Genomic DNA, 26,551 nt, shown 5'->3' with positions numbered 1-26,551 from the left:
GTGAAAGAAAATACTGCTGATATCACTTTCATTTCTCAAGCAGAACTGTAAATTTCTCAGATATAGGTCATCATGCTGTAATGATAGTTTCATTGCTCACTAGGTGAAGCACTTCTCCCTCCCTAATGTTTTTTTTCACTTTAGTCCATACTGGACAAGGCAGGAGGATAAAAAAATATATTTTGACATTGGTTGGCATATGTGCTTAAAAGTTTTGTATGGGAGGCTTTCCTCTTATTGGCATATTTCATTCCAGGCTCCTGCTGCACCTAGTAGAGGAGAATGCCATTGTAGTTTGGACTGCGCTGTATTTTTACAGAAAGTTTTGACAGTATGACGCAGGTGTTGCCTCATATCACATAAAATACGCCATGCATTCGGCAACTATTATTGTGCACATATAATTCGTGCATTGAGCAGTTGTCAGTATTCTCTCACTCCACCCACCACCTTATATAACGCACCCTCCGAGGTTGTGACGAGTCAAAACTGGACTCCTCTAGTAGGAAGAGGATTTCAGAGAAGCGTACTGGGAAAACACACAATGTCTTAGGTTAGCAATCCAGGTCTTCCCATAGGAACCCCATTGGGATGTAATTTGGAGGTATCCACTTTCCAACTGCCAAATTCAAGTTTCAGGTCCCCTCTACCCTCTCGGTTCCCTTTTATCGCACGCCGACGCACCGCCGCTCAAGCCCAGCCGCCGGCACCGGCCCTAGCCCTGACGTCACCACGCGCGCCGCGCGCCGCGCCTCCTGTCAGAGGCAGCCATTGTTCAGCGGCTCACGCTGTCTGTGCCGGGGCTGGGCTGGTCCTACCCGCCTCTCCAAGTCCCTGCCCCTCCTTAAAGCTGGGAGAGGGGGCCAGTCCCCGGCTCTGAGTACTCAGGGGTTCTTGGGTGCCGGCCACCATGAGCAAACGGAAGGCGCCACAGGAGACTCTCAACGGGGGAATCACCGATATGCTCACAGGTTAGCAGCGCGCCGGGGGCCGCTGGCTTCTCCTTTCCTCCCACCCCATTGCCTTCCCCACCTTCTCTCGTGTCCCCGCAGCCCAGTGAATGGGATCGTCCCCTCGCAGCGGGTAGTCGGTCTTTCTGTGCCGATCGTCCTTCCGCGCCGGTGGGCGGTGGCTGATTGTCAGTACTGCTGGGAACTCTTGTGTCATCGCTTGTAGAAGTGGGAAGTCATTGTTTTTTAAAAGGCTGTTAAGTCCCCTTCCGGGAAACTCAGTTCTCATTTGTTTACTCGTGGTTCTTGTTCACCAGAGCCTTTTGTTGCCTTTTCAGAACTCGCAAACTTTGAGAAGAACGTGAACCAGGCTATCCACAAGTACAATGCTTACAGGTGGGACGGTGCAGCATTCTCTGGTAGCAAGCATTCTGGGATGTGTGGCAATTAAAAGGGCTGAGGGTCCAGTGGATATTTGGAACATCTGCAAGGGGAGAAAAAAAGCAAGAACTGAGAGTGTTTGACTCCGTGGTGGTACTTTACTGCAATATTTGTGAGAGAACTTGGGCAGAGTTCTGTAGGATCAATTCTGACTCCCAACTCTTGACTGAAAATAGGCTGATACATATTTTTCCCATCATCACACACGAATTACTGAAAATACAGTTTGATTTTAAGCCATAATGAAAGGCAGTGGATGAGGTCTCTGCTGTGAAATAGATGTGGTTCAAGGAATCAGCTCTTTCCATCTGGTTGGTCTGTGACAGATCCTGTCACCTTTTTGGATCCCATCCTTGTTCATCTAACCAGGGCCTTATGCTATACATTATTCTCACACCCACTTGCTTCTGATCCTTAGCCTATAAACATGTCCCAATGAAAAGCAAAAAACAGCTGGCTAGCAATTACCATATGTCTTTCCTCCACTTTACTGTGAACTTTCTTGAATACTCTGTGTTCCTTGTCCGGACTCCTACATCTCTAGTCATGCTTTATCTCATTGCAGTATACTTTATGTTTTACTATTCCTCTGGAAATGTTATTGGACTCATCATATTGGACTCTCAGTAACATTCACTACTAGCTCATTCCATTCAAGTCTTACCCCTGACTTCTGGGATGGCACAATCCTCTGTTCTTTCATCTCTTCTAGCTTACCTTTTCATGTTGGTAGTTTCTAGAGGTCTACCCTTAGCCATCTTTTCTCACTTTCATACTTTTTCTGGCAACCTTACCATCCTTGGCAGCTTTGGATACTGGTTATGTTAATGACTCCAAGTCTATATCTCACTGGGCTTTTCTCCAGATTTATAGGCCTATAGTCCCTTTATCTCTACCTTTCAAAATGAAACTAAACTTCCTCCTTCCCTTCCCAGTCAGCATAATTCGAAGATGATTACACTCCCTCCTCTCTACCTCTTGTGACTTCCTTTGTAAACTAATTGTATTATTAGCCGCACATTTGATGATCTAGAAATCAGAGAGATATTCATCCCTATAATTTGAGTCACAGTAGGTTTCAGAGAGGAGTTTAGTCTTGAAGGAGCCCATCAGGGGATAAGTGAGGGGAAGAACAATCTAGAGAAGAAATCAAAACATGCCAAGGCATTGAGACATGAAGGGATATAACATTTTCTGAGAAGTCATTCATTCAGTTTGCGTAAGGGACATGGTCTGAGTTGGAAATAAATCTGGAAAAGCAGTAGCACCCTGCATGTTCCTCCTTTCCTCCATCTACATTTCTTTTGATTGTGGCCAAAGTATTCTTTTGAAAATAGCTATGTGATCCTGCCATTCTTCCATATCAAATAATTAAATATTTCCTCTTAACTTTTATAAAGTTCAAACATATTGTAACATACAAAAGGCCTTTCATGATCTAATTCTTCCCTTTCAGGCTTTGTCATAGCTATAGTGCCAATTATCTGGAACTACTTGCCTTTACTGAAACAATTCCTTCCACAAACTGCCCTCAACCTACTTTTCCAGACTGATCATCAGTATTATGCTAATGAAGTTGAAATCCAAGACTAAATGTTTATATGTGTTAGAATAGAATGAAAAACAAGAATTCTAAAGATTATCCAATATTTACATTTTAGACTTAGATGTATTACTGGCTTTTTATCAGCATCAATGCTAAACCACATTTAGTATTGAAATTATAGACAGGATACCATCAGTGAGCTTCCAGGGTGTACTGAATCTGTCACCAGATTCCTGAGCTGGATATGTGTGGAGGTGGGCAAGCATCACACATCACTACCTTATGTGGAACTGAAATGAGAGCAATGGGCGGGGGGAAATAAAGCTGTTATTAAGGGCATAGGAGAAAGCAGTTTAAACCATTAATTTAAAAATAGCTTTCCATGAGCCAATTGGGTATCTAGTGGTCTGAATACTACTAGGTGGCACATTTTTCTGAGAGTTATGAATAATTTCAAAAAACTAGCTATTAAAAAAAAAAAGACCCAATGATATTTCCCACTTAATTCTAAAAAGGGAAGGCAAGTTGTTTCCTTTATCTCCCTGGTTTTAAATATACAGTTATCCTCAAATGTGAGGATGTTGCAAGAGATACTTTTAAAAATTAGAGACATAGGTGGTCTGCCAGCTCATCTGAGTTTTTTATAAGTTTTATTCGAATATGGAAAATTAATTATCTTGGTGAAAGTTTAAGTTGCATATTTGCTTGTATGTGCCTTCCAATTTAAGAAAAATTAAGACCTTACTGGATTTATAATTGGTTTTCCTTTGTTTTTCTCTTATAGAAAAGCAGCATCTGTGATAGCAAAGTACCCACACAAAATAAAGAGTGGAGCGGAAGCTAAGAAATTGGTAAGTTTAGTGAGAAAGTTGATCGAAGAATTCACACATGTACAAATTTGGTGGACTCCTACAGAACTAAATTTGCCTCTCTAAAGTTGCCTTGACCACCAACACAAGCAGATTTCACTGCTCCTGATTTCTTGGAATAATATTTATGCTGTTTCAAGCACAATTTTTCAAGCTCAGAATATTTTGAGTGGAGGATCAGGTAGATTTTTAAAAATTAAATAGATGTAATTACAATTTTCTTTCTTTATATATAAATGTACTCACACTCATTTTCAGCTTGAGTGTAGAACTGAAGGAGAGTATGGTGACAGAGTGGTACTAGCATATCTGGTCCCCTGCTACTTTTTCCTGATCCCCAGGTATAGAAACTTATGTGAGTTAGTGTTCACAGAGAGATCTTACCCACTAATAAGCACATGATTAAACCCATTTGTGTATTATGGCATTTAGCCCTATCCTCTGCAAATTCCATAAAGTCCTGTATGCTAGTAGTGTCACAATTTCTAGAGGGTCTCCTCTCTTGGTAATTTGTAATAATATTGCTAAAAATATCCTGGGAAAGTTTACCTATTGATAATCAGATTATTCTCTCATCGAGATCCCACTAAAAGATTCTAAGTTCTTCAAAACTAAGGACCATATATATATATTTTTTCCTTCAAAGATATCAAACTGACATAGCTTTGATTAGTCCAGGTCCCAATAGTTATTATCTTCTGTTGTTCTTTACCCACTTGTGTTTCACAAAAGTCCTCTAGAATTTAGGTAGTAATATTTGATTGTCCTTAATTTTCTCATGAGAGCCTTCAGAATATAAATTATAACTGTCTTTATATTTTCATCTTTCAGAGTCTTAACATTACCATAAATCTTATACTACTTACGATTACATGACAAATTATCCACATTAGCCATGTACTACATCTTTATCTTAAATTTATTAATACAAATCATGCTCTGGTGTATAGGTTTTAATCTTTTGTGCCATAAATAGTTCTCAACATCAGTATATCTTCCCCAAACAGATTAGCCAAGCAAGTTATAAATACATTAGACTTTAATTCTGAATTTCTATATTGGTGAACTTACCCAGTATTAACCTCAGGAGCCACAAATACTTCCATTCTCTTCCCCTTTTATCACCATTGAATTTCCTTTTATATGTTAATCGCAAATAGCCTGTTCATTGCCTCAAATAGAGGCAAACTTCTGTCAAGCTCTGATACACTTCATCTCCAATCTGAGTTTAAGATATATCCCAGAAAGAATACAAAAGTACCCAGAATTCCTTTAGCATAAGACTGGACTTAATATGAAAATGTCATCATTATTTTTTTTAACTATTGTTTTTAAAACAGACCTACTTTCTAGTGCATATGAGTGCTTCTTGATAATTCTAGAAATTTCTAGAATAAGTATTTTGCCTTTTATTCCTTAATGTTAGGTACGAAAAATAGCCTCGGCCTAAATTGCTTTAGATCAATATGTCTCTTCTGCTATAGGATATGAGAAACCTGAGCAGTTTCCCTTTTCAAACCTAGTCTACTTACTAAATCTTATTTATTACTATCTGGTGTTTGCTATTTTCAAACTGAATTTCAAACTATTTTCAAAAGTACTGAATATGTTTTCAGTACTCTTGGGACACGTGAAATATAAAATAAAACAAGACTATAAAAGGGTAAAAAAAGAAAAAAACAAAAAGAAAAGACCAAAACAAACAAAAAGAATATAGAAAGATGAACTTAAGGCTAGGAGACAGTAGGAAGTAACTGGCACACATGTTATACATGTTGAACATTTAACTGTAAGAATGAAAAAAAGTTCAACTTCACTAATAATCAGAGCTGCAAATTAAAGCAAGGTGCTACATAGTGCTTGTTAAACTGTCAAGTATAATATGCTGTGTGGATAAAGATGTGGAAAAAAAGACACTCATTTACTGCTGATCCAAAGAGTTAGTTGTTTACAACCTTTCTGAAGGATCTTGTGGCAGAACATTGGCAAAATGTATATATCCTTTGTCCCAGCAATTCCACTTTGAGGAACTTATCCTAAAGAAACCAGTAGAGCTATGTGTATACAAGAATTCATTAGGTCATAATTTTTGAGCACTTATATACCAGGTATTCACCCAGGTGCTAGGAATAAAGCAGCAAAACGACAGAACCTCTGCTCTCTTAGGGCTCATTTTCTAGAGCAGTGCTGTCTAATTCAGTAACCATGAGTCACATTTGGCTAGTGAGCTCTTGAAATGTGGCTAATGTGACTGAGGAAATGAATTTTTAATTTTAATGTAAACTTGAATTGTCACAGCTGGTTGGCTGCTGTGCAGTTGGACTGTGCAGTTCTAGGACAGTGGTGCTTCAAGTGTGATACCTAGACCAGCACATCAGCATCACCTGGGAACTTGTTAGAAATGCAATCTATTGAATCAGAAATTCTAAGGTGAGACTTGACATTCTGTGTTTTAACATATCCCCCAGGTGATGCTGATGTATGCAAAAGCTTGAGAACCTCTGTTCCAGATGAAATTCATAATAGCATTGTTATAATATCAAAAAGTGGAAACCATCTAAATGTTCACCTGTAGGGTATTTAATTACATTTATACACTGATATGCTATGCAGCCATTAAAGATAATATAGTTGCATTTATTTATTGATGTGGAAATTTTTTTCAGGATGTATTTTTAAGTTGAAAAAAAGCGCTTTACAAAGATGTATGATTCTGTTTTTGAAAGGAAAAAAGTATGTATATACATATGTAGTAACTCTGCTTTTATAGGTAAGCAGAAAATAAGTCAATATATAGCAGATGTTAAATAGGTTATAGTTTAATTTTCAGAGTGATAAAATTAACAAGTGAATTTTAATATTTTTCTTTATGCAACTTATATTTTCTAATTTTTCTACAACCAAAGTTAATTTTAAAATGCAGGAGTCACTTAGAATTGTTATAAGGCTTTATAAGGCTTTTGTCGATCATTTAAATATTTTATCTTTGGGAGACTATGTTGTTACTGGGGCTTGATTTTCTGTCCTTTATTTCAGTACTGGTTATGTGATGATCATTTGTTTTTCATTTGTCATTTTGTACTTTTTAGTGATTCATTTAGTAAACATTATATTTATATGACTTTTGTATTTTAAATTTTCTATATAGCCTGGAGTAGGAACAAAAATTGCTGAAAAGATTGATGAGTTTTTAGCAACTGGAAAATTGCGTAAACTGGAAAAGGTAAAATTGTAACTTATTTGTTTGCTTATTTGATTATAATGTCTGCCTTTATGGCAACTATCATGGAGCACCATTGTAAGGTGATTGATGTCACTCTAGTGAGACTCAGAAGGAAAAGAGAAGAAGGGAGTTTACAGCTTTTAAGTGTTCTGTTTTAAAAATTTGAATTTATTTCTATAAAATGTTCACTTGTTTTATGTGGCATTTAAGAGGCTGTTAGCATATATGATAGAATTACCTCCTGTTTTCAGTACCGTTCAGAAGGGAGATTATAAACTTTGACTAAAAGATTTTATCTTTTAAAATTCCTGTTTAAACTCTCTCAAGCATTTGTAAGGTTCTATTTCACCCTTGATGATTGCGATTATATCACTTCTAGTCTTTTACGACTAAGTCTTTTAAAAGTATTAGATAAATTAGAAATGAGACATCTTCAGATGCTCTGTTATTTACCTAGAACTGCCTAGATTATGTATAAATACTTCTGTACGGGTTATCCAAGCAAATGTAAATGGCTCTTCTGGTCCCTTTACAGACTGGTACATTTCCAATAAGATCATTTGAGTCCTTAAAGCATTCCTAAATCATTGTTATGCTCCTTTTTTTCCCCTTAAAGATTCGGCAGGATGATACAAGTTCATCCATCAATTTCCTGACTCGAGTTACTGGCATTGGGTAAGAACTATTTTTAAACAGATGCAATAGTAGAGTTGGTTTAATTTTTTTATGTCAGCCAAACTAAAGTGCATGTTATTTCCCTTCAAAACCAATACCTTTCTACTTCTGTGCCTTTGCCCATGCAGTTTACTGGTTCTCCAGATGCTGCTTCTACTGTAAAAGCCCATCCAAGGAAAATGTTACCTCCTTCATGAAACCAGTTTAATTCCCTAGCCAGAAATAATCTCTCCTTCCTCTAAACTCCACTAACTCTTGCTCTCTGTATATCTTGTCACTCCCTCCAGATTATGCCTCTTTTGCTTCTCTGAGCGTAATATTTATCTTAAGCATTTAAACTTTTTTCCGTAACACCAAGCATAGTACCTTATGAATTAGAAACAAGCATTCAAGCATTTTTTAATGAAGGAATCTTTATCTTAAAATTTGAACTAGTAGGAAAGGGGGCTACTTTGGCACTGGGCAAAGTAAAGATGAGCCTTGAACTATTAAGGCTGTAATGCTTTACTTAACTCATCTTCATGGAATGAGAAATTTTTTTAGGTATATGATGATCCTTTAAATGGCAACATTTTGATGAAAGTTACTCCAAAAATAGATTAAATTCCTAAATCTAGTATACTGAAAATGAACTTGACTCCTTGGGTGTTTTAAAGAGCATCTGTTATATTATCTTCTTTTTCCAGGCAAGAAAACAATACAGAAAGCGATAACTATGGCAGAGCCATATCTCCTGACTCCCATTTCAGTTCTATTTTTTCTATGCGGTATTACCTTCTTGACATGAATATCAGTTTCTGTACCACACTGTTTCTGTACAAAATCTCTTTGTTAAATATAATCTCAGGGGTCATCCCTCACCATCTAGTCTAAAGTAGGACCCAACTACTTTGTCATATTACCCTGTTTTAATTCATTTACCTGATATTTTTCTTGTTTGTTCATGTATCTATTTATTCTCTCTCTCTACCTAGTAGATTGTAAATAGTTAAGACCAGGGCCCTTATTCGTCTTATTTCTGTTGTATTTTCAGTACCTAGAAGAGTATCTGGCACATAATAGGCCCTCAGTAAATCTCATGAAACGAATGAACAGTTTTCAAATACCTGTATGTCTGTTTTATGAATAAAGTACTGTGCACTATAACACCTAGCTATTTAGACATCTCTTTCATGTCCAAGTTCATGGATGCCTTGATAAATTTCAAGAATTCTTCTCTTTGAATAAAAATGAACATTACCAAAATAACCATGCAATTTTAGCAGGTCTTATTCAGCTCAATAGTAACTCTATGTATTTTTGACAAGAAAAGGCATTACTGGTTATTTGTTACAAGGATCCTGAGTTTCACTTAATATTGAAATAATGCTTTGCTTTCTTTCTAGTCCATCTGCTGCAAGGAAGTTCGTAGATGAAGGAATTAAAACATTAGAAGGTGAGTATGTAAAATAGGTCACTAATTTTAGATTAAATATGGTTCTGAAGGACTGTTAATGCTCTAACAAATTAGAACTTGAAAAACTCTTTCTCAATTAGTAGATACAAACAGTAAGATTTCTTTTTAACTCTACAGTAGAGAGTAGATATAAAGAGTAGTTTATATTTTCATCTTAAACATATTTAGGTTTATAACTCAGAATAAAATCAAGAAGAACAAGAAATTCTTTTTTGATTTTAAGGCAGATTTCACTTGCAGATTTTTAGATGATTTAAATTCCCTTTGTTTCTTTAACAAAATTTTAGACAATAATAAAGTCCTACGCATTCAGCTGAAAAGCTATTATATATATTGAGAAGGATTCTGTAAGAGGCTTGCAATGCTTGTTGAATGAATTTTTGCTTTCAAAGAAGTGATAAAAATAGAGCCTAAGTAATTATGAAACCCTTCTCTTAAACTTAATATAGCAATCCTTTAAATATAATTTATTTCTTCATACATTTCAAGGTATACATATGGACTCATTATAGTACATCTGTGGCATTTGGGGTTTAATATTTGTGGTTTCAACTACTTGCAAGCAACCCAAAATGGTTTGTGGACAGGTTTTAGAAACTGACCTGGGTTTGAATCCATTCTCCACCACATTATCAGAATGAATGACTATGGTGCCTTGGTTTTTATCTACAAAATGGCTTAATCATTTCTGCTTCATGATTTAATGAAATAATGTATGTAAAGCACTAAACAGAGTTCTTAGTATTTAGTAACTACTTAAAGATAGTAACTGACTCTTACGAGGCATGATTAATTAGAATTTATGTGAGCCATATGGCTAGAGAATGAACTCTGCTACATCTGCATCTCAGAGAGGGTTTGTGCTTTTCTGCTTGTGGCATATATAGTTTATCTGAGTGAAATATTGAATAAAGCGTTCAAAAATTTGTTTCTCAGAAGTATTCAGTTACATCCCTTGGGAATGTCAAGGATCTACTGTAATGGTTTTTATATTATTTCACAGTTCCGAGATATGTAATATAATAACTGTTGATACATCTGTATATAACAAACTCAATATTCCTGTTTCATTTTCACTCGTATACTTTAGTGTTTTCTGTGTACACACAACTATGAGAAATACTAAGTGCTCCATGTATCATAAAGATACTTATTTTTCTCCACTTTACATTTCCAGAGAGATGTGATTATAAGAATTACTTCTGAAGTATACTTACCTTGCTGTTTCTTTAACAAGGCTTACTTCTGTACTCATGCCTAGTAAAAGAACATCCAAATGGACTAAATCACTTTTAGATTTAACATATGATGTTATGATATGACAGTTTTTTAATTAAAAAAAGTGATGATACCTCTCCTTTCAACAGGATTTTTAGCACAGTCTCTATACAAATTGGTACTCAACAAATACTAACTGAATGAAGGAGTGAATAAACAAGCAAACAATATGAATGAGTTTAGTTACTCATAATACCTTCAGAAGTTATGGTTACTACTGCTGCTATTAACCATAAATTAAGCAATATAGGTTCTTATAGAGCTGCTCTTTGCTATAGTTAGTGAAATTTGATGTGATCTTGGTATGTTTTATCTACTATTTCATGTAACTGTAATTAAAATTTTGATTCAGTAAGTAAAAATCATGAATTAATTTGAATATCTGAACATATTTTTTCATTGTTTTTTCAAAGTCATTTCAATGTATTTTCCAGGTAGTTCTTTGTAAAAAGGATCACTGAATTTAGCATTTTTTTCCAAAAATGTTTAAATTGGTACTTCAACTTTTTTAATCTTCTATACAGATCTCAGAAAAAATGAAGATAAATTGAACCATCATCAGAGAATTGGGCTGAAGTAAGATAGCAAGTTCTCTTTTGACACTTAAGATGTAAAAGTAAAAATGTGTAGCCATTCTTCCATACATCATAATAGTTCTTCAAACTAGCTAAACACAATCATTTTTCTATTCAGATGTGCTAAGATTTATGGCAGACTCCTATAGAGAATATGCCTATATTCATATGTTTTATTATTGCTTTCTAGTTTGTTTGCCTGTTTTGAGTGTTTCCCTCATTCTCTTGACTTTAGGAGGGAAATATCCTCTGAAAATACATAGAACTAAGTATGTCAGTCAACAGGTATTTATTTCATGCTTACATTGTACAAAGCACTGCATTAGGTCTGAGGTAAGGATATAAACAGGCACAGTGTAGCTCTTAAGTTTAGAGCCTATCTGAGAAGATAGGTCATGAACACGAAACACTAAATTTAAATAAAGAAGAAAAATGTGCATAAGCTATATACATGCATAAGCATGTATCTCCTCTAATCATACAGAGTTTTGTTGGCAATTCAGTCCTAATAACATTCTGAACCTGATGCCTTACCATAATATTTTTAAACTTATACTTCCCATCCAAAACTTTGAGCCAGTAAGAGACCAGGACGGTAATAGTTCTCACTTTCTTTGTATTTACATGGTAAATAGGAATCTTCTAAAGAACTTGGTTGTTGTGAGAGTTGGTTTTGAACAGGTGCTTTATTCTTAGATGTTATTTCATACTGAGGTAATATTTTTATAACAACCTTATTGAAGTATGAGTCATATACCATAAAATTGACCTGTTTACAGTTAACAATTCAGTGGCTTCAGTTGTACAACCATAACTGCAATTGTACAACAATTCAATGGCTTCAGTTGTACAACCATAACTGCAATCAATTTTAGAGCATTTTTGTTACCCCCAAAAGAGCTCATACCCATTGGCAGTCACTCCTCATTTTCCCTACCCCCCAGCTCTGGAAAACCTGTAGATTTGCTAATTTTGGATATTTCATGTTAATGAAATCATACAATATGTGGTCTTTTATGAGTGGCTTCTTTCACTTAGCACAATGTTGTCAGTGTTCATCCATGTTGTAGGACCGTACTAGGATAACATTTTAAAAGAAAATAATTTTGCAAGATTTAAGAATAAACTGTATCCCCTTGACTTGACAATAGGAAGCAGTCTAATTTGGAAATATACTAACTTAAATATATTTATTTACTCTTGGTATATGAATGAAAAGTTTATTTATAAATAAGTTTAGATGGAGTATATGAAATATCACAAAGGATGACACCTAATGAATTTTAATCTTGATTTTTGAACTGATGGTATAAAGGACACTTGATATGGCAGGAATTTAATTTTTAAAATTTAAATGTCACAAAAATCTTTTCCCTATTCTGTCTTTATAGATATTTTGAAGACTTTGAGAAAAGAATTCCTCGTGAAGAGATGTTACAAATGCAAGTAAGAGTGTGCTAAATTGTATTTGATTAGAATTGAGAATGTCACTTGGTGAAAGCTGTTTTTAGAATACTGACTTAATTTTTCTTCTATTAGGATATTGTACTAAATGAAGTTAAAAAAGTGGATTCTGAATACATTGCTACAGTCTGTGGCAGTTTCAGACGAGGTAACATGCTTCCTTCCTAACTTTGGTCATTCATGCCTTGATGTTAAAATTGTATGAGAAACATGGATTAAAAAGATGTAACTTGTGTTACTTCATAGACTTACTAAGATCCTGTAGTTTATTTGTTTATAGATGGAAGTAAATATGTGTGAAAAATTAGAGGAAATTCGTATTGAATTTATTATAGAATAATATTTTAATGACTAATTTTAATGAAAATTTATAAAATAATTTTAGGTATGTTAAAATCCTAATAGTGGTTGTTTGGCTAGATGGTTGTGAAGCTGTGGGTAGGTTTTTTCATTTGTTTGTTTTATTTTTTGTATTTTCTAAGTTTTCCATAATGGATCTAAGAGTAATGTCTCAGAAGCACCAGTTCAAAACCAATTCTCACAACAACCATATTCTGCAGATCTCCATTTACTATGTAAATACGAGCAAAGTGGGAACCACACAAGCATGGTCTGTTATTGGCTCAAAATTTCGGAAGGGTGCTATAAGTTTTAAAATATTAGTTTTAAAAATTGACATAGAAAAATGTCATTTAAAATTTTTAGAATAGATATCTGACTGAACCTCTGGCCACCTTTGGAGTTTTGCTTAGGAAATACATGATAGGCTGTCAGAAATTCACTGGATAGCTGCTATAAGAATCTAGTTGGGGAGAGAAAAGGACTAAATCCATAATTGCCGATAAGTAGAAAGAACATTGGATTGAGGCCAAAAGACCTGGGGTCTTTTTGACCTCAAGCCAAACCTATCACTATATAATTTTAAGTAGGTCTGTCTCTTCACATCCTATATTCCATATTTGCAAAATGAGAGGATTAAAGTTAACCAGTTGTTTAAGTCTGGGAAATACCTTGTAATTTTTTAAAAAATATACACATTGCTGTACCCTGCTACAAACGTACTAAATGAGAATCTTCTTTGATGGGGCTTTGGAATCTATATTTTCAAAACATGAACTTTGATTCACAGCAAGCCAGTTGATTATGCAGTTGATTATGACAACCTTTCTGGATACAAACACACACACATATTTCTTTTTACTTTTATTATTGAATAGGTTATATGGTTATGTGCTTTAATATAAAAAAAAAAAAATACACTAAGAAGTCTCTCTTCTACCCTGACCCTATTTACTCTCTTCCCTCCCTCTCTCCCACCACTGTCCCATCAATTACCACTTTCTTGTGTATTCTTCCAATGTATCTGCATGTAAATATAACTAAATGTGAATAAATATTCTTGGCTTCCTCCTTTCTCTCTCTTTCACAAAGGTAATATAATATATACACAGTACTGTACCTTACTTTTTACTTAAAAGTACATCCTGGAGATCTTTCCACATCAGTATATAGAAAGCTCCTTATTCTTTTTTATAGTCACATAACATTTGATCACGTGAATGTTCCATAGTTTAGTCCTCTATTAATGGACTCTCATGTTGTTTCCTGATTTTTTGCTCAAGTAATTTGTTTTTAAATCGATAGAGTAGTACATTTTTGGTGGTAGGTACATGGTGGAAGACACTCAAACTTTTAGGAGAAAAAATGAGAAGAAAAGACAATAAATTTTTTTGTTAAAATAACTTCTATTAATGTCCTGGGATCAGCATACATTCGATCTAGTCTTCTTTATGTTTAAATATCTGGTTAAAGATTATTGATGTATAGGGTGATGATCCAAAGACACTGCAGAGTTTTCAATGACTAATGTTTTGCATATATTATACCTATAAAAATGAAAAGAGAGGCAACAATTATTTTATGCCAGCTGTGTGCCAGGTACTATTCTAGATGCTATTACATATGTTCTTATTTAGTTGCACAATGGCCTACAAAGTAATATTTAGTAGTTTGTAGACAAGGAAACTGAGGTCTAGTGGAATATAGTCTTATTTGCAATACTGAAAAAAAAAAGACATTTGAAGTGGAAAAAAAAATCCATCTAAATGGAGACAAAATTTCATGGTATTATAGTGAAAGGTTTAAACAAGTATATATAATCTGCCTGAAGTTATGTGGTTTTAGAGTGGAGATCAAATGAAAGCCTAAGTCATTATAATGTGCTATGTTGTTATCCATGATACCATAATAGTAATTTTTACCAATATTCATTAAATAAGTTCAGTCATAAGAATTGAATTGAGTTTTCTGATTAAACTTTATATAGTTAGAACATATTGTTTAATTTGAGATTTTTAGATATATAGTATTTATAGATATATTTTAAAGCTATTTTTAAATGTTTTTACTCTGTTGAATACTTACGTACATTTTTAATACATTAAATTAACCAAGTGTGTGCAATATCTAATGCCAATTACTGTTCTTATACCAGATTCTGATGACATCTTCAATTTCCTGAATAGTTGGGCAGAAAATCGAAATCTTTTAACTAATTGTGAATATGAAGCACAGTGAAATAGAAAATTAGGCTATAAGTAAGGCTCTTCTATGTGTATCATTACCTTGGTTCCATGTTTGCCTAATAGATAAATTTACATGAAGAATTCTATACATTTTCTATGTTGTCATAGGTGCAGAGTCCAGTGGTGACATGGATGTTCTTCTGACCCATCCAAGCTTTACCTCCGAATCAACTAAACAGGTTCCTCAGAATTTGTAATCAATGTGATCAGTTGTACTTAGCAGTGAATATCATTTTCTAAGTGATAGTTGAGTATTTTCAGAATAAGTTTTTGTTTTAATCTGTCTGGAAAGTCAGTTGAAGTGTTTCATACTGATTGAATTCTGTGAAAGGCAAAGTAAGTTGTGAAAGGGGATGCACGCTGTTTTTCTGCAAGGAATTGGAAGGATAGTCTAACATTTGAAAGAGATGAAATTTAGAAAAGTATTTCCAGAATTATTGTCTATCACAGATAAATTTTTCTATTAAAATATTATATTAAGAAACTTTAAGTCTATTAGAAAACTCACAAAAGCAAAATATTTTTGATTTTGGAATATATACCTTTTAAAGATGAAGCAGTTAACTTTTTGATATAATGAAATAGATAAACACAAATGATGTTTTTTGGGGGTATCATTATATTGATGAAGGACGGTGGTATCTAAAAATAAGTTTCATTTGATAAGATGAATTTTCCATTAGAAGAAAAAAGTACTTACTCAGAACATAAGAAAACTTGGCAATTTCTCCGTAGATAATCAAAAAACATATAAAAAATGTTTTCTTGCTGTAACAAAGTAATTGCTCTTTTTTTATTTCCCTAATTATGTTTCTACAGCCAAAGCTGTTACATCGTGTTGTGGAGCAGTTACAAAAGGTTCATTTTATTACAGATACTCTGTCAAAAGGTGAAACAAAGTTCATGGTAAGTACTCCTTTGAGTTTACACATCTGACTATTTAGTAACCGTTCAGAGTGTGTGACTCACTGTAGCTTAATATTACAGTCAATAAATATCCATTTAGAACTTAGAGAAGAATTAGCAGGATGCTAATCTCAAAATAAAGAATTTCGTTTTAAATTTCCCACTTATAAATAATCTGTGCCAACAGAATAGATCACTAGGCATAATCTGCTGTTTTAAAAATATCCGTAATGACTTTGACATATAAGCTTTTCCATAAAAAAAGCAAATGTTTTTATATTCTGTGACTCTGAATTCTTAAAAAAGAGATTAGAATTGTTTGAAGTGTATTAATATATTATAACACTAAAGGAAAAAAAGGAATCAAAGTATGTGATAGAAAGCACGGGGGAAGAAACACATTATGTGGAATGATAAGTAGAGAAGTTAATAGAGGGGGACACTTGCAGAGATTTTCAAAGTGAAACCCATCATGATGAACTGTCAAAATCCTGTAGTCTTCCTAGGAATTAAGATTTGAAGATTCAAGACAAATGGCAAATGGATTAAGAACATATTAATAAATGGCCCTGTATAAAAACCGACAGGAAGGCAAATAGAAATCTAGAACTAAGGTAATAAAGGATTTCCTTTATTCTACTGCTCACCTACATATATCATTTGGATCCCCTTTTCTCTGTGCCCCCCCTTTTCCCAAGATATATGATTAAAATGTGTTTTTAAAGAGTGGACATGCTAGAATTAGCAAGTCTCAATGCATAAATTTGAGAGTAATTTTAACCAAAAGTAGAAGAAGATGGTTGAAATAATTGAAATATCATGTCATTCAGAGAGTAGAATGGTGGTTGCCAGAGCCTGGGGGGAGTTAGTGTTTACTGGATACAGGATTTCATTTGGGGAAGATGAAGAATTTCTGGAGATGGATACTAGTAATAGTTGCACAACAATATGACTATATTTAGTGCCTCAGAACTGCACATTTTAAAATGGTTAAAATGGTAAATTTTATGTTATGTATATTTAATCATACAAAAAAAAATCACGTCATTAAATTCAGCCTGGTGATTATAATGGGCTATGGAAGTGTATAGCCTTAGTTGGCCAAACATCAGTGTTTTCAAAAGAACTTTGGGAAATGTAAAAATAAAAATTCTAGTCAGTCTTTGGATTAAATCTGTGATCTATTCTCCTGAATCTGGCATATTTGGAGCCCTTATTCTATGTCCAAAAGTATATACACATATGAGATCTTATTTAAAATAGGGTTTATATATCCCATGACACCCTTTTAAAATTTATATTGATTTTTAATTCTCTTAAAATGAGTATGTATAAATCTTACATTTAAAGAACATTCAATCAGATAAAATCCTAAAAATAATATGAGCTAGACAAGTTGTTTGTTTGTTTATTTGTTTGTTTTATAAGAGGAGAGTGTCCTTGTATGCCTGAGCATATTCTGGGTACCCCTTCTGGCCTTACTCTCCACCAGTAGTTGTCTTTGTGAAAGGCACTGGGATTCCATACTGGGGAAGTGCATCGACTGTTTTCAAAATTAGCAACCAGGAAGGTGTTTACACAGTATAATAGCAAAGGTGTTTTTTTACATTATGAACAATATTTTGCTGGTACTCAAAGAAGATCCAGAGGAAAAGCCAACAGAGGCTGTAGTAATCCAGCTAGCAAGAATACAAGGAAAAATTAATAAGCTGTTGGGCCCAGAGTAACCCGAAAAGGAAAGATGGGTAGCCAAGTATGTGTGAACATGGAGTTGCTGACAGTGGTGAAACTAGGTTATCTTAGGAGCTGCTTAATCAAAAATGAGAAGACCTTTGCCTAGGAAGTGCACAAGCAGCCAAATCTCAGTGACTGCTCCAGACGAGGTCAGTCCAGACCTTGTTGTATGTGATATGAAAGAACAAAACAGTGAGAATAGGTGTCAGTAGGACGAGAAGGTGTACTCAGTCATTTCAGATATGTATTAAGCATTCTAGGCACTGTTCTAGGAAGTTGGGCTATATTGGTTAATTTAAGTAGAACTTAAGGAGTATGGGAAGGGACTGGTAGTTATGAATATAATAAATAGGTAAAGTATATGGTATGTTAGGTTAATATAATAAGTACTGGTTTTAAAAAAGAAATGGAGAACAGGGTATGGGGAGATGGGCATGCAAGAGAAAGTATTAAATAAGATGGTCAGAGGCAGCCTCATTGAGGAGATGAGACTTGGGGAGAGACTTGAGGTAAAGGATTCAGCCAAGCAGATACCTAGGGGAAGGGATAGGCAAGAGTCAGAGCAATGGCCCTAAGTCCATGCACATTAGCAGAGATAGCCAAAGAAATTAAGATCTCTAGGTTCCTAAAAGGAAATTGGCTGCAAAATAAATTCAATTTATAAGGTGGAATAAACCATTCTCATTCCATATCTACTTGATTTCAAAACCTCTTGTTGCTATAACCACTGACTAAATAGTTTAAAAGATATGACCATTTGTGTGTTTTTAAAGTTATCTTCAAAACATGAATTCCCTTAATAGTAATCAAACCTTAGGAAAGCCAGGGTTATCCAAATCTTCTTATAAAATCATGGTCTTTAGGTAATTGAGCTATTTTTCCTGCGAATATAATAGTATTTCGAAGAAAAACACATTTTTCTCTACATTTAGATGACAGTTTGCTTTATATATGATGAAGTACCATTCAAATTTTAGCATTTTGTGCAAGTTCGGCCTTGGATGATTTTCTGTGAACTATCTATAGTAAAGATTCAAGGGACAATAGAAGATACTTTGACTACCCTGAGGAAATGAGAGGCTTTATTTCAGACACACAGCATGAAGCTACCTAACTGAAATGCCAAACAAAACTAATCCACTCAGTCTAATAAAGAATTTACAATAATACAGAGAAATTCTTTAACATTAGCACTTCAGAAAAAAGTGCAGGAAATAAAATTAGCCTTGAGGAAAAGAACAAAGCCATTAGATGAAATCCTATTACTGATGTGACAAACAGCAAGATCATTGCCTGTGGCATGCAAACAGCCGTATCCGCAAGGTAATACCTCTTGGTAATTCCAGATAGAAGTAAATTCTGATCCATCTGAAGGTTGTGTTGGAACATGTTAATGCCTTAGAAGGCAGTTTTCATATTTTGAAGATAAACAGGGATCATTAATCTTTCAGCCATAAGAACAGCTAAAGAAAATACCCACTTTAGATTTTAGATTTTAATTTTTCTAGGTTGCTGAGTAAAAAACAGTGACTTTTAGTGACATGTGTATCAACTAGTCTACTTTTTAGGACCAGAAGCCTGTCACTGTATTTTTCTTAGAATATAGCACTTGAAACTTTTATTTTGAAATTTGGCAATATTTGTAGCTCTTTTTATATATTAATGGGTAGCTGACTAGTCCAGAATTATTGCCCATTTTTCTGGAAAAGGAAAAGGTAACAAAATAGACTTTGATAATACCTGTTTGAAAACTATAGAAGTATAATGAAAACTCACCTGTAGAGAAGGAAGAAACTGATCCCGTAATTTTCTTGTCTTTTAAAATTTTCTTATTTTTCATCTGTCTTCTAATTTCTGGGAGATTTCCTCAATTTCAAACTCTTCTACTTTTGCTGTCATATTTTTTATTTTGATTTAAACCTTTCATAATATTCTGCTCTTATTTCATGGATGGAATATCTTCTCTTATCTGAGAATATTACTGATAGCTTTTTTGTTTCTTTTCTTCTTCCTGAATAATTGTTTCTTCAAATTACTTTTTTCTGTTTGTTTTGGTCTCTGTCTTTCATGTTTGATACTTTCCTTGAATAGCTTATTGTTTAGAATCACACAAATACCAAATCCTCATAACTATAATCTCTGCCTGCTATTTTATGTAGTTCTTTAATAATCATAAAGTATATAGGAAGGTAGTGATAATATATAGTACATAGAAAATCCAAGTTAAAGTGCTCCCAATTCAAAAACTGCTTCCATTAATGCAAAAATAACCTCACATTAACATTCGATTAAAATTAAGCCTTAAGTTTAAGAACATCTTTAAGCATTCTTTTAAATATCCATTTTAGGGTGTATGCCAGCTTCCCAATAAAAATGATGAAAAGGAGTATCCACACAGGAGAATCGATATCAGGTATTACCCAAAACTTGTTGCTGACCTGTTAACTATTTTTTCTCCTTTTTTTCTCCTTTTTCCACTTCCTCCATATACCTTGGAATTCACATAAATGTCTAGAATGTCTTTTCATTCTGAAGTGTCATGTGTTCCTGCTACAGACAGTGTTTAGCCTGAAACTATAAATAATGACTGTTTACAGAATCTAATTTATTTTCTCCAGATTTGCATCTCATCACAATGCCTTCCACAGCTCAAAGTAGCTTCCTGTGTGAGGAAAGTTAGTTGTAATAAGCGATACTACTTTTTCTCCATACCTCTTGCAGAGTTGAGTTTACTAAAACCTAAACTGCAAAGTTGGGATAATATGAATGGTCTACCTAATGATAGTCTCCTCTTCAGGTTATTAGGCCACATAGACTTATTTTAGGTCTTTTGTGTCTTATCGATTTTAAGAGTCCTATTTTTGCTAAATTTGAAATGTAAAAGATTTATCTTTTTTTTTTTTTAGATTGATACCCAAGGATCAATATTATTGTGGTGTTCTCTATTTCACGGGCAGTGATATTTTCAATAAGAATATGAGAGCGCATGCCCTAGAAAAGGGCTTCACAATCAATGAATACACAATCCGTCCCTTGGGAGTCACTGGTGAGTATTTGTGTCCATTAGAGATAATCCCAGTCATCTGGAGAGAAAGATATTTTCAAAGATATTTTGGTCTAGCAACTTTAATTTCTCTAAAAAGCTTTGAACTATGGCAGTTAAGTCTAATTTCTTTGTAGTCACTCAGGCAACCAAAGGGGTTTCAGTCCATACATGCTCCCAGGCCCTCAGCTGAAGGCCTGTGATGACAAGAACTATTTCTAGTAGGTCTATCAGAATGGATTAAATTCTTTCTACCTATGATGGTCAGTGAAAAAAAATCTTACTGACCTAAAGTGTTTTTGTTTTTTTAAACGTATCTCTAAGACTTATGAAGAACCCAGGTATTGTTGCTTTTAGTGCCAGGCCAAACCTGGTAGCTTCGGCCCCATGCTTTTCAAATTTAAAGAGCAAGAATTGCTTAATCTCTGCTTTAGGGATCTTCTTAACATTACACAATATATTCTGTGGTTTACTATTCTCTACTAGGAAAATGAAAAGTTTGTCTTTTTGTCCTATAAGCGTAGTATAGGGGTTTTCATCCTTTGTAGACTAGAGCAGTGCTTTACACATGTCAGAGTGCATACAAACCATGTGGAGACCTCATTAAATGCAGATTCTAATTCAGTGGGCTTTGGAATAGGGCCCAAGATTTCTGCATTTCTAGTGAGTTGCCAGGTGATACCAGTACTGCTAGTCCAAGGACCACATTTTTATTTGGAACTAACTAGAGTATATTTCATATAATACATGGTGGCTACAGTGGAGATCCAGCAGAAAGAAAAATGAATTACGATCACTTCAGTGGCCACTTCAGGTTCCTTTTGTAGCACTGGCACATATATATGTGACAAACACCAGCCCGTGTAGGAGGATGGGGGCAGCCAATATCTTTTTATCAGTGGCTTGGTTACCATTTTCTTTTTCTTCTGAAAGTGAGTCCAGTACAACTCTCAGTCCTGAACCATCTGTAACCGAATTTTAAAACTGGTTCATATGTTTCTTTTCTCCATTTATTTGCAGGAGTTGCTGGAGAACCCCTGCCAGTGGATAGTGAGAAAGACATCTTTGACTATATCCAGTGGAAATACCGAGAACCCAAGGATCGAAGTGAATGATGCCTATCCTTCCTCCCAGGCACAGCCCAACAGGAGTCTTAATTTATTTCTTAACCTTTGCTATGTAAGGGTCTTTGGTGTTTTTAAATGATTGTTTCTTCTTTATGCTTTAGCTTGCACTGTAGTCAATAAAACCTCTTGGACGATTATCAGATGGTCTTGTTCTTATTTTATTAGCAAATGTGTTTATATTTATGTTCGTGATCACACTTTAGTGGGGATTTAGTAGAATTAAGAGGTAAGATGATAGCAAATCTTTAATGGGAATTTTTATTTTCTCATTTACTACCCTTATACTATAAACCACATCACCCTACTACCTTTCTTCCTATTTACTGATTACAAATTAGTCAGTTAAGGTACACCGAGGCTAGCCTCTGGAAAAATGTTTGATATTTTTTTAGAAACTAGTAAACTTCATAAATTTATATTTTTTTGGTTGGCCCATATTCAATTTTGTAATATATACTTAAATAGAAGAACAAGTGTGTGGTTTACCTCTTGAAATCTGAAGCAACTGGTTATAATCCATCAGGGCTTCCCTAAGCAAAACCGCTTTTAATTACATCCATATGTACAAAGTATTGCTTCTTAAACTTCAAACAAACAAAAATTGTACTTTTTTGCCCTAGTTTTCCTCTAAGATAACTTTTAAGTTCAAATGCTAAAAATATATAACTAAAAACACTCATTGAAGCCCTAGCTTTGAAATATAAAAATTATATAAATATATAAAAAGTCATCAAATGGTAAGTAAAGCTATTGCAAACAAAATATGTGAAAATGCTTTGTAACTTGCAAAGTACTATACAAACATAAGATAATATTACCTTTTGAATCTTATTTTTTTATTCATAAAATTATTTTGTAGTGAAATACTATTTTCCTTCCAAGAAATGAAAGAAAACAAACAATAGGATTTTTAAGGAAAAATAATATTTGCTGTGATCATTTTTCCTGGTAAAATATAAGAATTCATTGAACTGCAGATGGCTATCACTTTTTTTTCCCCAAGCTACTGTCAGTTGCCAGAACTTCACCAGAAATTACTTAAAAATTATTTGAACTAATTGAATCACTAGGTCAAAATTAATCATTTTTGTTTAGAATCAAATCACTTTTCTGCAGAAATAGACAAAAGTCAGCTAGTTTCTATCACAAGGCAGCATCTCACACTTCTCCGGTCCAGTCTATTTCAATTACTACAAGCTTTGATTTTAAGATATGTTTATATGGAAAGATTTAAAAATTAATGTCTGTGATGTCTGCTTGAATGCAATAATGAGTCATCTTTATTTCAAAATATTTACAGTTTTTTAGATTTTTTGGCACACTCTTAACCGTGCGTGTTGTCGATTGCCAGTCACTTGACTTCGACATAAGAGCCCAGGACCACAGTCACAGCGCTGGAAGATTTCTGGAGCTTGAGCAGTTTCTTTATGCCCTCTCCTAGAGCAGACCTGTCCCTCCAATAGGACTGGTTTACAAATTTTAGTCCAGAAATGACGAGCACAACAAAGTCCAGGTCCACAGTCGAAAGTTCTAAGACAGCTTTCTCCCTCTTGTCCTGTAACAAGATGAACATGGGCCTTAGCAGTGAATGGGGAGAGTGGCACATGGGGGCACTGCTACTGGGATAAAGGCGTGGGATGGAGGACAGAAGGCCACAAAGAATAGAAACTGCATGCACATCTCCTGGGGCTCAGTCTCATGCCAAAAGCAATAATGAAATGGAAATTTGAGCCCTACCTAACAATTAACTTTTTTATAAAGTTAAAATATTTATCAAAGAAAGAAGATTTTCAATCTTGAGAAATTATCACTCATCAGTGTTTTCTTAAATGGGATTTATCCTGTCACAAAGAAAGACCATTATTTATAAAGGGACCAGTTAATCTGAAAACACAAACAAGAATGGCCAGTTTACCACCTTCAAACTTTCTAGCTCTTTTATGTCAAAGATTGAAATTTGAGACCACAATTTGTTAAAAAGCATTTCAGTGAAGTTCGTATTTTGTCCGAGAATGGAAGGGTAATGCACCTACATTCATCTCTGTTTCGTATCATGAGGATCTAAAAAGGGAAACTGCCATTTATTAAATTATAGACTGTAAAAAGAAGTGTATATAACATTTAATTAAACAATGAAATGTTTTCTTGCTAACCAGTCCATAATTAGGGCTATTCAAGGCCCTCCTGGCCTGCTGACTACCTTATGCTACTCCCTTACCTGATCTCTGTAGCTGCTTATGGAAAGAGATTAGAAAGAGGACATGCTCCCTATGTGTTTCTGCGGTGGAGAGAAGTAGAGTCAGTTTCAGCCTATCCTTGGAGAAGAAAATGTTTTTCTTTAAAAAAAAAAGTCCTCAGAATGCTGCTCTTACCCTTACTGCCTTGTGACTTCTTAATATTTGGCTTCCTTTTGGGTTTGTTTTCCTGAATTGGAGGCTTTGTTGTTCCTTTTATATCTATGTCATCATGGACATCAATCTGCCTTTCCAATATTGGAGTTGCATCTTCCATTGTAGTACAAACATCTGAGAGACAACCAGGTGTAGTTAGAGTTATTAACTTCAAGGATTAGAACAACAGACATGCTAATTGTCATAGTATTATATAGTTTGGCAGTACCGCTGCCTTCAGTTTATATATAACTTTCTAGATTTCTGAGACATGTGCAGTAAATATTTTCATGTTCACATATGGCAAAGAAGGTAGTTAAGTAATTAATGGAATCCAAGTGAAAACAGAAGAATTTGAAAGATTCCAATTTGAACTCTCCCTTTAAAATCATCTCCAAATTGCTGGCAAGAGTTATTGCCAGGAAATAAAACTGTTTTATTTCATCAAGAAAAGGCAGCTGCATGAATTTACTTCAAGCATGAATCCAGGAAACCTTTAGAGAGTACCTATCTTGGAATATTCTGGTCTATAAAATTCAGATACTATCTTCAGTTTAAAAATCACTGTTCATTGGGGCAAAGTAGTCCTGCAAGAGTTTATGTTAGTTTACCATTCATGCAGCGCGTTCCTGGACAGCACATGGCATTACGTTGGCACCTCCTCCGTACCCCACGACATGTAGCACAGAATGGCTTCTCATCTTGGGGCTTGAGACAGAATTTTCTGGTATTGCAGTCATTGTCAGACAAGCACTGTGAACCCTGTGAAGAGAAAGTGTTGTCACAGGGCTAGAGGACTCAAGCGAGCTGTGAGATGACTTTTTATTCAAGGCGGGAGGTAGAAGAAGCCAAATCATAGTGGCACTTGGAATGCTGTGACAAACCTTAGGCAGCATCTTAACTTTTCAGTGTAATTGGTTTTCTCCCACAAAGGGGAGATCAAATCACCAATGTGCAGCAAAGATTACATGTGTTTGAAAAATTGTCCTACTTTTAAAACTCAAAATTTAATTTTCTTATGCTCTTTGTGAAAATGAAAGATAATGTTTTCCCATGAGGAAGAAAAAGTTTTCAGATGATTATGAGATTTTTGATATGTATCTATTAACTCCACAAGCTATGCTACAGTCTAAATATAATGTTGGTGTTTGTGGCATTCCTATTCAATTTTTTACTCTAGTGAATCACATCTATCAGTGCATCCATTTGCCAAGCAGCACCTCCGTGAGCCTTACCCAAGTGAACTGTCCTCTCATTTTTAGGATGCTGTTCACACAGAGAAACAGATACCAAAGACCAAATTTCCTCATCCACAGTTGATGCTTTTTCATATATACATATATGAAAGAACCCCTAAAACAATTCTGTGAAGTGAGACGGTGACAAAACAATGCACCTTGGCACTCGGTGTGAAAATTCTTATGCCTATATTTCCCGGCTATGTGGCCTTGGTTAAATTTTTCATCATCTCTAAGTCTCATTTTCATCATCTGTAAATACCTATCTCAAGTTGTGATGAAGGTTAAATAAGATGTGTAAAAGGTCTGGCACTTGGTACAGATTTCTAAATGTTAGTTTCCTCCCCGATTTATAGGCATGTTTACAGCTAAGTGTCCTGAAATATTGCTTATTTAATATGTTAATGCCTAAGACCACTGGATTCTACCAGGGTGTCTTCTCAACTCCTTAATTAATCCAATTGACCTTCTAGATAAGATATTTCGTACATAAAATCTGAAGAACTCACTTAAACCCAAATGCAGCTCCCCCAGCCGGGAGTGCACAGCTTCCCCTCCTCCCTAGCTGCCTTTTACCTTCCGAGCCCCTTGCAGGTCGGCAGAGCTCTTGATGTTGTTGAAGTCCAGCACCAGGGCCCCCAGGGGAGCAAAGAACCAGCTAAGCCCCAGCAAGGCCACCACCACCATCCTTCAATCTCCAAGTCTCCTAGGCCTCTTCAGGACTCTCCTCCGAAGCTGGGCTGCTCTAAACCCACAAGTGAGCTTTTGCCACGATGGAAACAGCAAGTCGTCTGTAAGCGCTTCCTTTAAAAGGGAAGCAAATCTGTGTATAAGTAAGATGTGCGAAATACAAGCAGGGTCAGACCAGCGGTTCTTTCTGAAACTATTTATAACCAGATATGCCCCCTCATTTCTCTCCTCCTCCTTCCTCCATTTCCTTCTTTCTTACCCCACACAGGCTTCAACAAATCCCTTCAAAACTGTTTGATCAATAGTTCAAAACAAGGACTCAATAGAGGGAGAGGAGAGGTAGGGCCACAGCAGCTTCTCC

The 26,551-nt window shown here is 34.9% G+C and overlaps 2 protein-coding genes across 2 annotated transcripts; one reads left to right on the top strand and one right to left on the bottom strand.

Annotated features, from left to right (window-relative positions):
- Positions 1 to 733: 733 nt before the first annotated feature.
- On the top strand, positions 734 to 22,009 carry POLB (DNA polymerase beta). The gene is made up of 14 exons (XM_006916268.3): positions 734 to 971; positions 1,289 to 1,346; positions 3,722 to 3,788; positions 6,955 to 7,029; positions 7,646 to 7,704; positions 9,090 to 9,139; positions 10,963 to 11,014; positions 12,405 to 12,459; positions 12,553 to 12,625; positions 15,171 to 15,241; positions 15,882 to 15,968; positions 20,051 to 20,115; positions 20,609 to 20,748; positions 21,766 to 22,009. The coding sequence occupies exons 1-14, from the start codon at positions 911 to 913 to the stop codon at positions 21,858 to 21,860; spliced, it is 1,008 nt and encodes a 335-aa protein (XP_006916330.1). The 5' UTR covers positions 734 to 910; the 3' UTR covers positions 21,861 to 22,009.
- Positions 22,010 to 23,044: 1,035 nt separating this feature from the next.
- On the bottom strand, positions 23,045 to 26,187 carry DKK4 (dickkopf WNT signaling pathway inhibitor 4). The gene is made up of 4 exons (XM_006916267.2): positions 26,077 to 26,187; positions 24,874 to 25,024; positions 24,245 to 24,397; positions 23,045 to 23,427 (listed from the first exon to the last, which is right to left on the bottom strand). The coding sequence occupies exons 1-4, from the start codon at positions 26,185 to 26,187 to the stop codon at positions 23,177 to 23,179; spliced, it is 666 nt and encodes a 221-aa protein (XP_006916329.1). The 3' UTR covers positions 23,045 to 23,176.
- Positions 26,188 to 26,551: the final 364 nt, after the last annotated feature.

The sequence above is a fragment of the Pteropus alecto genome, unplaced genomic scaffold (assembly GCF_000325575.1).
Source record: "Pteropus alecto unplaced genomic scaffold, ASM32557v1 scaffold24, whole genome shotgun sequence".
In the NCBI taxonomy this organism is placed as follows: Eukaryota; Metazoa; Chordata; class Mammalia; order Chiroptera; family Pteropodidae; genus Pteropus; species Pteropus alecto.
This window is presented reverse-complemented; position numbering and strand designations above follow the sequence as displayed.